This window comes from Pseudonaja textilis, chromosome 10 (assembly GCF_049901715.1).
Source record: "Pseudonaja textilis isolate UNSWEBS1 chromosome 10, rPseTex1.2, whole genome shotgun sequence".
Classification (NCBI taxonomy): domain Eukaryota; kingdom Metazoa; phylum Chordata; class Lepidosauria; order Squamata; family Elapidae; genus Pseudonaja; species Pseudonaja textilis.
Genome location: NC_141999.1, coordinates 23,299,358 through 23,313,536, shown reverse-complemented (window position 1 = coordinate 23,313,536; position 14,179 = coordinate 23,299,358). Strand labels below are relative to the sequence as shown.

The 14,179-nt window shown below is 45.5% G+C and overlaps 1 protein-coding gene across 3 annotated transcripts in view; it reads left to right on the top strand.

Moving 5' to 3' along the window:
- The window catches only part of MEIS3 (Meis homeobox 3), a 49,658-nt gene extending 35,479 nt beyond the window's left edge, over nt 1-14,179 (top strand). For all 3 annotated transcript variants that reach the window (XM_087940186.1, XM_087940185.1, XM_087940187.1), the window contains 6 exons: nt 2,640-2,785; nt 7,567-7,643; nt 9,517-9,575; nt 10,287-10,373; nt 12,156-12,238; nt 13,537-14,179. In XM_087940186.1, the coding sequence (XP_087796312.1) occupies nt 2,640-2,785; nt 7,567-7,643; nt 9,517-9,575; nt 10,287-10,373; nt 12,156-12,205 (419 nt within the window). In that variant the 3' untranslated portion in view covers nt 12,206-12,238; nt 13,537-14,179. The remainder of the gene's footprint in view (nt 1-2,639; nt 2,786-7,566; nt 7,644-9,516; nt 9,576-10,286; nt 10,374-12,155; nt 12,239-13,536) is intronic.

Here is a 14,179-nt window from a genome sequence, read left to right as displayed (position 1 = left end):
ATCTTTGAAAGCGGCTAATGGCTGGGGAATTCTGGGAGTTGAAGTCAATACCTCCTTAAATGGCAAAGGACATTCCGAGGAAGAGTTGTGCCATTTTTTTCTGACACTCTCGCACACCCACTCCAGTTGTTTGACTTTGCACATCTTCTTTGGGGAGCGAGAGAGAAGGTAGCACAGGAGGGTCAGCACTCATCTAGTGACTGATGAGGAGGACTCTGGGATGCATAATTTACATCCCCTCCAGGCAAGGCTTTTAAGCACAATTTTAGCCAGAGGATATAAGAGCGGAGCAGCTGTTCCAGGGGGTTGGGACTGTCAGAAGGAGAAAAACCTTGGACTTGGGCCTTGTTAGGTAAGACAAGAAAAGCGCTTGTTCCACCATAGACGTTCCAGCCACGCACACCATTTTCTCTCGCTTTTTGAGTGTGGAAATGGCCTAGTTTGATCAAAACAAAACAAAACCAAGGGAGAAGAATAGAATCCATCACTTATACAGGTAGTTCAATTTCAAAGCTACTAAGATTGTCGGCCTAGCAAGGACAAAAACAGCTCAACAGTTATAACAGGAATGTTGATTCACCACCAAGCTAGGAACTCAGGAGCCAGATAGTTTTAAATCTTAAAATATTTTTTTGTTGGGGATCATACCAGAAGCATATAGTAAAGAGAAGATATATTTAATTATCCATGTAGTAACCTCAGCTAGAGTTGTATTTGCACAAAATTGGAAAAATGAAAAGATTCCGACAGAAGAGGATGTAATAAGGAAAATACTACAAATGTTCAGAAATGAACAGATTAACACCTGCAATTAAAGAGAAGGAACAAACTGAATATTATCAGAAACGGGAATTATTTAATCAATGGCTAGAGAAAAAAAATATGAAAGCTAGAAATAACTATTAGACCATTGAAATTCAGAAAATATGTTAATAGAATTGAATCCGTAAAGAAGAGAAATCTGATAGTAATAGAAATAATTTGTAAACTAACATGATAAGAATATGACAAGAATAGAGAATTAATATTAAAATAATGAATATGGTTGTAAAATTTAATTGTTATGGCACAAGACACACTGTTAAATGAAAGATGAAATGAATGTATGTATTTTAAATAAAATAAACAATGTATTTTTTTTTTAAAAAAGAATACAGGAGCCAAAAGGAAAAAAAATAATTCCAGATAACTGGACTTCACCCCTAGATTTTCCCAGCCTGAGTGGGTCCCCTGTTTGGCTAGGATTAGGTTACCAAAGATAAACCGTTTTTCTGCAGCAAAGACCTCAGTGGAATTTGAAAGGCCAGAGATCTATCCAACCCTGGCCAAACACAGGATGACGGTTACTTTCCTAGCCAGCCAAATGAATCCTGAAAAGCAATGCTGGTTGGACTTTCCAGTTCCTCTCCCACGGCTGCATGGCGTGGCCAAACTGTGAGCCTTCGTGGAGGGCAGGTGATAAAGGGAAATCAAAGTTAGCTTGTTATGGAATAAGATGTTGGTTTATTGCCCTCCTGTGAGGGGTGCAGATCCTCTGGCCTCTAGAGGGCTCTGCCTCTTCTATAAGGGATCACACTTGATAGAGTTTCAAGGCTTGTCCTTGAGTTAGCTTTCCCCAAATGGGCACGCATGCCCCCCCTCCCATTCCAGATCTACTGGATCACAACAACCATCAAGTGCCAGCCCAGCTGGAGGGCTTCATCCTGTTTCAAGAGGGCCTCACTGCCCTGAGCTGACTAGATCTGAGTTTTGCTGTTCCCTTGGCTTCAGACTTCCAGCTAAAGTTCTCTTCTCTTCTCTTCTCTTCTCTTCTCTTCTCTTCTCTTCTCTTCTCTTCTCTTCTCTTCTCTTCTCTCCTCTTCTCTTCTTTCCACTTTTTCCTTTCACCCTTCTTCTTCTCTTCTCTTCCTCTTTTATTCTTCTTTTCTCATTCTCTTCCTTTTCTCTCCACATTTCCTGTTCTCCATTCTTCTCTTTTCTCTTCCTCTTTTATTCTTTTCTCTTTCCATTGTCTCCTTTTTCTCTTCACTCCACTTTTCCTGTTCCCCATTCTTCTCTTCTCTTCCTCTTTTATTCTCTTCTCTTTCCATTCTCTTCCTTTTCTCTTCTCTCCACTTTACCTATTCTCCATTCTTCTCTTCCTCTTTTATTCTTTTCTCTTCCCATTCTCTTCCCTTTCTCTTCTCTCCATTTTCCTTCTCTTCTCTTGTCTTCCCTCCCCTCCCTCCTCCCTTCCCTTCTCCTCTCTCTCTTCTCTTCTCTTCTCTTCTCTTCTCTTCTCTTCTCTTTCTCTTCTCTTCTCTTCTCTTCTCTTCTCTTCCTTCCCTTCCCTTCCCTTCCCTTCCATCCCCTCCCTCCCTTTCCCTCCCCCTCCCTTCCCTTCTCTCTCCTCTCCTCTCTTCTCCTCTCTCCTCTCCTCTCCTCCTCTTCCTTTCCTTTCCTTTCCTTTCCTTTCCTTTCCTTTCCTTTCCTTTCCTTTCCTTTCCTTTCCTTTCCTTTCCCTTCCCTTCCCTTCCTCTTCCTCTTCCTTTTCTCTTCTCTATTCCATTTCCCCTGTTCTTCTCCCCCCCTCCTCTCCTCTCTTCCCTTTCCTCCCTTCTTCTCTTTCCTCTCCTTCTCTCCACCCCGGCCCCTTGCAGGAGACTGTCTGGATAACAGCGTGGCCTCCCCCAGCACGGGAGAAGACGACGACCTGGATCGGGACAAGAAGAGAAACAAGAAACGTGGCATTTTCCCCAAGGTGGCCACGAATATTATGCGGGCGTGGCTTTTCCAACACTTGTCGGTAAGAACTCGAGAGGTGTTCGTGGTCTGAAGTCTGTTCAGTGTGGTGGGTGGGCGGGTGTTGCAACCCAGAAGATCCTCGGTGGGCATCCGGGCAAAGCAGAGACATCCTACATCCTTCCCTGCCCACCGCCCAACCGCTTCCTCCTTCCATGCTGTCTGCAGGCAATTAGATAGTGCCTTTCCCTGGTTAGTTAAACAAAGGCAAGTTAATGAGCGCTGGCCAATTAGTGGCTAATTGAAGGAGCTATAAAGCTATTAGAGGCTGGTGAAGGGTAATCAATTCTAGCCAATTACCCTGAACTGCACTGGCAGGGAGGGGAGGTAGGAGGCAGCTATGGGTAAGGGCTGGGGGGGAGGCGGATCAGGCTTGGCACTGCCCTGCCAGAGACGTTCGTTTTATTATTATGATAATGATGATTATCATTATGCACAAAAAACTGACAGTACACACAGCAAACGAGATGACTACGCCGGGTTTCATGTCACAAATCACTAGTCGAGCCCTTCCCAAGCGTTTAGGACTGCCTGATGTATCGGGGAATTAGGCGAGCAGATCCCAGTAAGGTGGCCTTCTGCAGCTGACCAAGGGTGATCTTGTCAGCGCCGATTGTTTTCAAGTGCTTGCCTGGGTCTTTAGGCACAGCAGCTCCCAGTGTGCCGAGTAGTTCAGTTAGAAGTGGAGAAGCTTCTTGGTTGAGAAGGGAAAAGTTTTCAAAGAAAAGCTGCCAAGTCCACTCCCTTTTGGAAAAAGCATCTCTATCTATCTATCTATCTATCTATCTATCTATCTATCTATCTATCTTATATCTATCTATCTATCTATCTATCTATCCATCCATCCATCCAATCAATCTCTCTCTCACTCACTCCATCCATCCATCCATCTAATCTGTACCTACCTACCTACTACCCCTCTCTCTCTCTTATCCCCATCTACCTACCTACCCCCTCTCTCTATCTAATCTCTCTCTTCTCTCTCTCTCTCTTTATCCATCCATTCATCCATCTAATCTCTACCTACCTACCTACATCTATCTATCTATCTATCTATCTATCTATCTATCTATCTATCTATCTATCATCTATCTATCATCTATTATCTATCCATCCATCCATTTATCTATCTCTGTCTTTCTATCTATCTATCTATCTATCTATCTATCTATCTATCTATCTATCTATCATCCATCAATTCCTCTTTCATCCATCTGCCATCCAGCCACTCATCCATTGTTCTATATCTATCTATCTATCATCCATTCATCTAACCATCCATCCTTCTACCTTCCATCCATTCCTCTATCTACCTATTCTATGTCTGTCTGTCTGTCTATCTATCTATCCATCTATCTATCTATTTATCTATCTATGTTATATCTATCTATCTATCTATCTATCTATCTATCTATCTATCTATCTATCTATCTATCTATCTATCTATCTATCTATCTATCTATCTATCTATCTATTCTATCTATCTATTCTATCTATATCTGTCTGTCTATGTATCTATCATCTATCTATATCTATCTATATCTATCTATCTATCTATCTATCTATCTATCTATCTATCTATCTGTCTGTCTATCTATCTATCTATCTATCTATCTATCTATCTATCTATCTATCTATCAATCTATCTATCTAATCTTTCTACCTACCTGCTCACATATCTACCATCTATCTACAGTATAGCCAGCCAGCCATTTTACTAATTCTCCTCCATTTGGGCCCCTTCCTGCAATCTCGGTCCCTCTCTGGGTGATAGGAGCCCCCCCCCACTCACCCCAAACAGTTGTGACATCGATGGAGATTTTAGCGAGTCATCCCGCCAAGAGCAAATGGACGCTGGGCTGGCAGAGAGCTACTTTTTCCATCCCTGCAGGAGCTGAGCCTGTCGGCCATCAACCCTTCAGACCCAAATCATTTAGGCAGGCGGCCTTCCCTCCCAGGGCGGGCTGGCATCCGAACAGAGTAGGTGAAACTCTGAACTCTTAAATTAACCAGCTGGCTTTAAGGGAGAGAATCCCTCCGGGCTAAAATGGATAAGAGCAACTGGTGTTAGCGTTTCTAGGTGGTTGATTTTAAAGTTTATTGTCATTGCACCTTGTACAACGAAATTAAATGCCATCTTTGGTAAACATCTATCTATACAAAAGCAAAATACCTCTCATGCATCATCACGAAATCTCCAGAACTGTAAAGCCTACAAACTTGACATTTGGCCTCTATGTTCCTCTTGGCTTCTGGGGACTCACTAAGAAAGGATTTTTCGAAACGACCATCAGAGCATCAGTATTTTGTATATTATTATTATTATTAACACGCTCTGATGCTAAGGAGTTCTACTCCCCCTCCCCACCTGAAAAGAAATCTCTTCCAAATGCAAAACACAAGCAGAGGGGAGGAGTTTCCGTTTCCATTTTGATTTCACAACACTAAGCAGCTTGAGTACAGAACAGTTGAGCTAAGCCACGCCCAGGCTCCTTGCTGTCTCCTTCTTGCTCACGCAGCAAATAGTGTTTCAGTTTCAAAACAGCCCTCAACTGTCACACACTGACAGGATGCTAACTAGATGAGTACCGATGGATGCGTGTAAGGCAGTGCAATCTTATTTTCCTCCAGAAAAACTAAGCCCGATCACATAGTTTTGTAGCAAAGCATGGATATAGAACTAGTTATACATAAAAAATAAAACAAAAGCATACATCCTTCATATTCTATACAACTGAATTTTAAAACCCCCGATATTGCATTAATATTGCACTATACAGTTGAATTCAATAGAGTTATTGCTCTGGGATATAGAAGCTGTTTTTCAGCCTGTTTATCCTTGTTTTTATTATTGTCCTGTACCGTCTGCCAGATGGTAATAGTTCAAAAAAAGGGTTCCTAGGATGAGATGGATCTTTAAGGATTTTTTGAACTTTCTTAAGGCAGCGGGAACTCTAAAGCTCTTCCAAAGAGGGGAGAGGGCAACCCAGGATCTTCTGGGCAATGACGTTAACCCTTTGGAGTGCTGTCCTATCGGCCATTGCCTATCTAGAGTGGCAGTCCAGATGTTGGCATCAGACCAAACACGGACAGTCGTTGATGGAGACATTTTCCCCGTTCCTGGAAAACCTCATTTCCAACTGGAAGCCCCAGCTGGATTGGAAACTCAACGGGTATGAAGGCCAAGGTGTCAAAAACCTGAGAGGGGTAATGATCCAAGACTTGGAATTCGTCCCCCTGGCTGGTGCCTCCACTCCTGGTGACCTCTGAGGTCTGGGAGGACCTTGGCTCATCCATCACCTGGTTGTCAGGTGGGGGTGGGGGGAACTTATGGAGGGTCTGGCTGTGACCTCTGAGCCAAGACTAGCTCATCCATCATCTGAGCTGGCAGCGAAAAGGGCCAGGCAAGGAAGGAAGGAGAGGAAGTTAGGTTGGTGTCCATCTCCAGTCAAGGAGGAGGAGCGAGGCGCCATTTCCCTTCTCCTTCTCCTCCCCCCCTCTTCTTCCTCCTCCTCTTTCTTCTCTTCCTCTTCCTCCTCCTCTTTCTCGCTCTCTTCCTCTTTCTTCTCCTCCTCCTCCTCCTCCTATTCTTTTCTATTTCTCTTTCTTTCTTTCTTTCTCCCTCCTTTCCCATTTCTTTCTCCTCTTTCTTTCTCCTTCTCCTCCTCCCTCCTCCTCCTCCTCCTCCTCCTCCTCCTCCTCCTCCTCCTCCTCTCCTTCTCTTCTTCTTCTTCTTCTTCTTCTTCTTCTTCTTCTTCTTCTTCTTCTTCTTCTTCTTCTTCTTCTTCTTCTTCTTCTTCTTCTCTCCTCTCCTTCTCCTTCTCCTTCTCCTTTTCTTCTCCCTCCCTCCCTCCTTTTTTTCTACATAAGAAAAACTCGGGGGGCCATCATTTTCTTTCCAGGACACACTTCTCTGCAGGGCTGTTGTGTCTTCCACATACACGGTATCCCAAGTTCCTCGGAAGACAAGGCAAGGATACGGAATGATGGAAGAAGGAAGGAAATATATCTATATATCTTTGCTGTGGCTTAAAAAAAAAAAGAGTCGTAATAATATAAACATTAGCCTTTTGAAAGCACAACTTTTTTTTTGCCTTCGGTTCTGAAACCCAGGGAGCAAAGAGAGTTGGGTCAAAGTTTGGAGACTATCCTCTCCTCCAGGGGTGGGATTCTGCTGGTTTGGGCTGGTTTCTGTGTTTTGCAGCCCAGCTGATTCACGCGTGGCACAGAGGATTGCCGCGCATCAGCTGTTTTACTCACCAGGGTAAAGAAAGTAAGTGTCAACTCATAAAATATTTCTATGGTCTTTTTAGAGTTACCAGCCGAAAGGGAAGGTGGGCGCAACGTGGCAGCTTGCAAACCCAAACTATGAATGTTTTCATAGATAGTAACTAGGCAACTGAAGTTTCTACCATGCACATATCTAACTGGAGAGCATGATTGACGATTCTTGGCTATGGATGTGTCCCATTGGAGAATATGGATTACGATACACCCAGGGGAAACCAGGGTCAAGAGTGACAATGAATTGAGTCAGAGTTGGCTACACCCAGGCAGTGCCGGACATGTTTAACTCCCAATAAATCCTTTTTGAAGTATTGGAAGCTTGGCTGGAGACTCATGATTTAATTGGGGGGGTCACTGCCGGAATCCTAACAGTAAGTCATAGAGCTGAAAACGGGGCATTTTTAAAAGGCTGCGCATGCAAAACTCACACTCACTGAACCGGTTGTTACACCGGTTGAATCCCACCACCGCTCTCCTCTCTCTCTTTTGTCTGTGCAGCACCCTTATCCCTCGGAAGAACAGAAGAAACAGTTGGCCCAGGACACGGGACTCACCATTCTTCAAGTCAACAACTGGTAAGAATTCGAGAGCGAGAAGGCAAGAAATAGGAAATATTCCAGTGGCCGAATTTGTGTCTCATCCGCCCTACCCCCGCTTGTAAAGCTCCCTTTGTCACGGATGCCTCGCTTTGTGGATGTAAGACCTGCTGAACGTAGAGGTAGAGGCTGGGGAATTCTGGAAACATAACGAGCAGGGAATTCTGGGAGTTGGGAGTCCGTACATCTTCCAGTTGCCCGAGGTTACTGTTCTGACCTGGCTTTTCTGACCCAAACCCTTTTCCAATAGGACAAACAATAACTAAAGGGAACAGAAACCTTTGAATGAGTCTTACGAATCCCTGGTTAAAAGGTTGCTGCAAACTAATTAACTTTGATACGCGCAAACCTCTCCAAAAATGTGCAAGACTGCCAAGAATCACAGATAAGAAATATTTCACAGCACAAGAGTCTTCAAATAACAACTGTAAGGCCCACGAGGCTGTGTTTCAAACGTCTTTGCTTCCTGCAAAGAACGTCCAATTCACAGTTGACTTTTATCTTCTTGAAGGAGGGGCCAGCAGCCTTACTCCCAAGTCACCCGTGCTGTTGCAGCTACTCTTTCCTGTGAGCAGCCCTGCGTGCACATGCACTTGGCACAGGCTCCTCAGGAACCTCCTCATCACTGCTGCCAGCCCCCACAATCTCTGAAGGCAGCAGTCCACTCCCTAATGGTCCTGGCACCTCACCTGAGTCCTTGGTCTTCTCGGCCATCCGCACCTGCTGCCAGCTAACCACAACACATGCAGAGAGTGGTGAGGACGGCAGAAAAGATCATTGTTCTATCCAGGACATGGCACATAAGCAGTGCTCAAGCAGAGTCTGTCCACAGGGTTGTCTGGGATGCTACACATTCCTCTTCACATGACCTGTTTTCCTTGTTACCCTCTGGGACTTCGTGGTACCCGAAGCAGAACATCCAGATTCAATCACAGTTTGGTTTCACACAGCATCAACCTTGTGAATTCACACGTTTCCTCTTTCTGCCACACATTCAAGATGGACAGGGATTAATATTTATATGCGCTTACTGTGTTTCCCTGAAAATAAGACCCAGGTAAAAACAAAAACAAAAGATTCCCACATTTGTACAAGATACACTGAACATTGGAGTGCATACATGGGAGCAGCAACATGAAAATTATCTGCAGATGCTCTCAAGAACAAAGCCATTTCTTCCAGCTCCCTCGGAGCTCATCTTGGCTCTTTCCATCAATTAAATTCTTTTCTAATGCTTGATTGGGCACATCATGGATTCTACAATCTGTGTTTGCCCCCAAATAAGACCCTGTCTTAATTTTTTTTGCCACCAAAAAGAGGCACCAGGGCTTATTTTCAGGGATGTCATCCATTGACTAACCTTGCTTGCACGCGTCAACCCCGGCTCTCCTTTTCGCTGTCAGAGGCCTTCAGGAGCTGCTGCTTCTGTAGCCAGCAAGGCTTTCCTGAAGGCCTCTGCAGCCAATAACAGAGCTCTGGATCGATCCAGAGCTTTCTTACCAGCTACAGAGGCCTTCAGGAAAGCTTTGCCAGCCTTGCTGGCAGCAGAAGAAATGAACTGGCAAGGCAGGTGTGCGAGACCTGGCTACAACTGTCCAAAGGTAAGTAGTAGGGCAGCTTCACACACACCACCATCCCACCCTAGCTTAATTTTACCCGCGCATCTTGGAGTGGGCGAGATCTTAACTAGGGCTTATTTTGGGTTCACATGTAAAAATCAAGCTAGGACTTACTTTCAGGGTAGTTTGTATGTTCGGGGAAACGGTATATGTTGTGGTGTAGGTATACACACAGCTTTCAACAGTGAGAACAATTAACTAGTGGAACATCCTTTTCCTTATATCTCCTGCAGGTTTATTAATGCCCGAAGGCGCATAGTACAACCTATGATCGACCAATCAAATCGCACAGGTAGGGGAGAGATTCCATTCTACAAAAGGTCTCCAGAAAGAAGTCACTCTATATGTAGGTTTCTCAGGATGCTCCTTTTCCACCACATACTGTCCAGCCACTTTCAGAAGCCAAAAGGATGCCGAGATTTTAATGACTTATTTTTTTTTAATTTTATTTCTCTCAAGATGGCAATAATACGCCTTCCTCCTTCTTCTCCCCCCCATAATAACAACCCTGTGAAGCGGGTTGGACTGAGAAAGGTTTGGGCCCAAAGTCGCCCACTTGGCTTTCACACCTAAGGTGGACTAGAACTCCCAGTCTCCTGGCGATTGGTCCAAGGTTCCCCCAGCTGGCTTTCATGTGTATTGCAGGACTAGATCTCATTGTCTCCTTGTGATTGGCTCAAACTCATCCAGCTGGCTTTCATGCCTGGGGCGGGACTAAAACTCCCAGTCTCTTAAGTGATTGGCCCAAAGTCACCCAGCCAACTTCCATGCCTAAGGCAGGACTAGAACTCACTGTCTCCCGGTTTCTAGCCTGGTGCCTTAACCAACTAGACCAAACGTGCTTTGATTTGGGGAACGTTCCAAACAGGAGGCAGTTGGATGCCCCCACCCCTATGCCCCAGCCAACCCAAACTCCTTTCTGTTTTAAATATCTACAGAAATTGGATAGCCTTATATCTCTACTTGGTCTCTTTTCTCTGTCACCCTCCTCTCTTCTGAGCAGGTCAAGGTACACCGTATAGTCCCGACAGGCAGCAAATGGGAGGTTATGTTATGGATGGGCAACAGCGCATGACAATTCATCCTCCAGGTGAGCCGGAATTGCACAGCTCTTCGGCAAAGGTTAACCTCGGTAGCCCAATCTACTTTTCTTTTCCAGAAGGAATATCCTTGGTTGGGGAGGGGCTTGGTGTGAAAAGAGGGAGCAGTGGGGGCGGGGTGTCCCACCTGTCAGGCTCAAAGAACCATACTTAAGTTGCAGTTAAGAAAATTTGTCGCTCAGGCCTGTATACAAGAATCTGGTCAACTAATGTTCGATGCTAAATTGGCTCCAGATAAGAGTCAGCAGAATTCCAGAGCGGTTGGAGTGAGACCATTTGTGGGAACGTAATGATTCTAGGCTGATAACTCCCTTAACTCCACCCCCTGGCTCTATCGGCTCGTCTCCTACACTACCCAAAGTATAATCCAGTACAGGGAGCCGTTGAAGTTGCAATGGATCCGCCAAAAAGTAGTGACGATCCAGTTCTGAAGTTCCTGCAGCCAGTGTCCCCCTTCCTGGTGGCCACAGGACCATATTTCAGATACCTTAGCGATCTGCCTGTATTTGTGGCCGCTTGCAACGTCCCCTGGTCACGTGATTAAAACTGAGGAGGTTTTTTGGCCAGGATTTAGTTCCAGTTTTGGGTAAAAAATGCCCCACAGTGAACAAAGAATGTTGGTAGGGGATAGATCTGCTAAAAAAAAAATCTATATACACTGCTCAAAAAAATAAAGGGAACACAAAAATAAGACATCCTAGATCTGAATGAATGAAATATTAATATAAAAGCGAAATACCCCTCACGCATCATCACAAAATCTCCAGAACCGTAAAGCCTACAAATTTGAAATTTGACACATATGTTTCTCTTGGCTTCTAGGTGCTCACTAAGAAAGGATTTTTCGAAATGACCATCAGAGCATTTGTATTTCCTATATTATTATTATTATTATTAACATGCTCTGATGCTAAGGTGTTCTACTCCCCCTCCCCACCCGAAAAGAAATCCGTTCCAAATGCAAAACACAAGCAGAGGAGTTTCATTTTCAGAGCACCAAGCAACTTTAGTGTAGAACAGTTGAGCTAAGCCACACCCAGACTCCTTGCTTTCTCCTCCTTCTTCACACAGCAAATACTGTTTCAGTTTCCAAACAGCTCTCACACACTGACAGGACGCTAGCCAGAAGAATACCGATGGATGCTAGTAGGCAGAGGCACAATTCCCCCCACCTTTTTTTCCTCCCCAAAATCTAAGCCCGACCACATAGTTTCATAGCAAAGCACGGGTATCGAGCTAGTCAAAAATAAAACCTCTTAGCAGATGCCTAGAGGGGTCTACCATGGACAATGAGGAAAAGGTACCAAACATTAAGATGGTGACAACCTAATCAAGTCTCATCTCTTTGTGTGTGTGTGTGTTTGTGTTTGTGTGTTGTTGTACATAACTTGGCCATCATCTCAACTGTTTTAAACCCACCCTTTGGACACCAATGTAAGAACTGGTCCTTCACCAAGTAGCATTTTCCTTGAAAGGTGGACTTTGAAGTGCCCACCTGGACATCATGGCCTCTAGGCCAAATCAGACTCGCTGAGAAATTGCATGAAGATCATCTCTGAAGTTCTACCAAGTCAACGTGGGTCAAGCAGATCCCTTGAGTTGCCCTCCCTTGATCCCTGTTGGGTTGAAAAAGCTTGTGATCTTAAGCCATTGAGGGATAGGAAATCTGGTTGACCTGACCTTAGAAAGATGCCTTAAGGGGAGTGAGGATGGCGATGGGGGTCATCGTTCGTAGGAAGGTTTTAATCCTCTGTTTTCTCCTCTTCCTCTAGGACCAATGGGAATGACGATGGGTATGGAGGGCCAGTGGCACTACATGTGAAAGTCCGAACTCTCTGCCGACGTCAGAGGGGAAGTGAGTATCATGGACACAACAGTTTGGAGTCTCTTCGGAAGAAACAGCAGGAGACGGAATGGGCCAACTCGCCATGGCCAACTCGCTGTGGGACAATTTAACCGTTTGATTTAATTATTTAAAATAAATGAAAAACTATTTTCATTTTCGTCACTCCTTTTGTATCCTTTAATGAGTCTCTTTCACCATTTCTTTGATCTTAGTATAACTCTTGTCCTTCAGTGAGTTGTCTTGCAGCAAGTTGGCCATGGTGAGTTGGGCAATTGGTAAGTTGGCCACGGTGAGTTGGCCATGGTGAGTTGGCTGTGGCCAGTTGGCCGCGGTGAATTGGCCATGGTGAGTTGGCTGTGGCCAGTTGGCCGCAGTGAATTGGCCATGGTGAGTGGCTGTTGGCCATGGTGAGTTGGCCATGGGTGAGCTGGCCATTGGTGAGTTGGCCATGGTGTGGCCAGTTGGCCGCAGATTGCATGGTGGGGCCACGGTGAATTGGCCATGGTGAGTTGGCTGTGGCACAGGAGAAGAAGGTCCTAGGCTCCTCTTGAGATTGAGCATGAAATGATTGAAAAATTATGCCTCCTGTTGGGGAAGAATGGCCCATGAGAGCTAGTAACTCGAGACAAAAGAGGAGGTCCATGCCAGAAGTCCCACCCTAGCTTCTGCCAACCATTTCCCCCTACTTTTCCTCCTTCATCATGCCCAGATTGTCATTCCTCAGCCAAAGGGGCAGATTCCTCATGCCAACTTCACAAGGGCTGGATCCACTTCACATACTGGATCATCTCAGTTACAGACTTAGGAGCTGCAGGGCCTAAGCTGAAAGTGAGACATCCTGTGGCTGAGTTGTGGCAATTTTTGAAGTTTGGTGAGCTTACCATTGAGTGGGCTGCCAAATCCAGAAAAGAATTTGAGTCAGAAAAAGCCACTTCAATTTATGGTTTGTTCTCGGTCAACCACAAGAGCTTTGTTCCACAATCGTCTTTCCCACCTCCCCAAATTTCTCAACCTTGAGAACTTTTAAGAAGTGTGGACTTCAACTCCCAGAATTCCTCAGCCAGCATGGCTGGCTGAGGAATTCTGGGAGTTGAAGTCCACAAAGTTCCCAACGTTGGAAAGCACAGCTCTAGACTGGACATCCTTCTCCAACAAGGCCACCAAGGTAGCCAAAAGCTCTCCAGAGACAAGGGACAACTCCCCGGGCCCATTTTACCACCAATCAAGCAAGGGAATCTCCTCTCCTTCAACCTGGAAACCTTCCAGACAACTTCAGGGCTTCCTTTCTCCTTCTGTGGTTCTTGCAGGACTCCAGTTCTTAGGCTTGGTGACCTTGGAGAAGACACTTCCTGGTTTACGGGCACAGGATTCACGGAGCGTCGGGGCCCTGCTGCGCCCTCACTTCGGACTTCCCCTGCACTCAAGAATGTCCTCCTTCCCCAATGGCACACGGCCCGCTTTCTGCACTGCCACATCGCTCTCTCTCCTCCGAGAGGGAACACGCATGGACCACTTGGCCCGTGCTTCTCCTTCCACCGCTCCTTCTTCCCTACACTCCTTTCCCCACAGGAGGACTCTCCCAGTGACACCTCCCTCCGACTTCAAAGGTTCCAGGATGGCCTTTTGCCCACCAAGTTTTTAGGCGCCAGATGGTGGAGTGTTGACAAGCCAAGCCACTTTGGAGGGCAACTCCTCCCAACATCAGAAGAACGGGCAGATGGACAGCACTGGTCAACTCTGGAAGAGAACTGCGGGGCTGCGGGGGGAGGGAGAAGCAAAGGGGTTTAATTGTTGTCAGTGTCTCTCTCTCTCTCTCTCTCTTTTTCCTCCCCCCACACAGAAAATATATGTGAGTCTGTATGCCCCCCTCTTTCCCCCACCTGGGAGATTGCTGTTGGCCACATTGGCCATGTCCATCAATCTTTTCAAACAAGACAAAAAGTTCCCAGA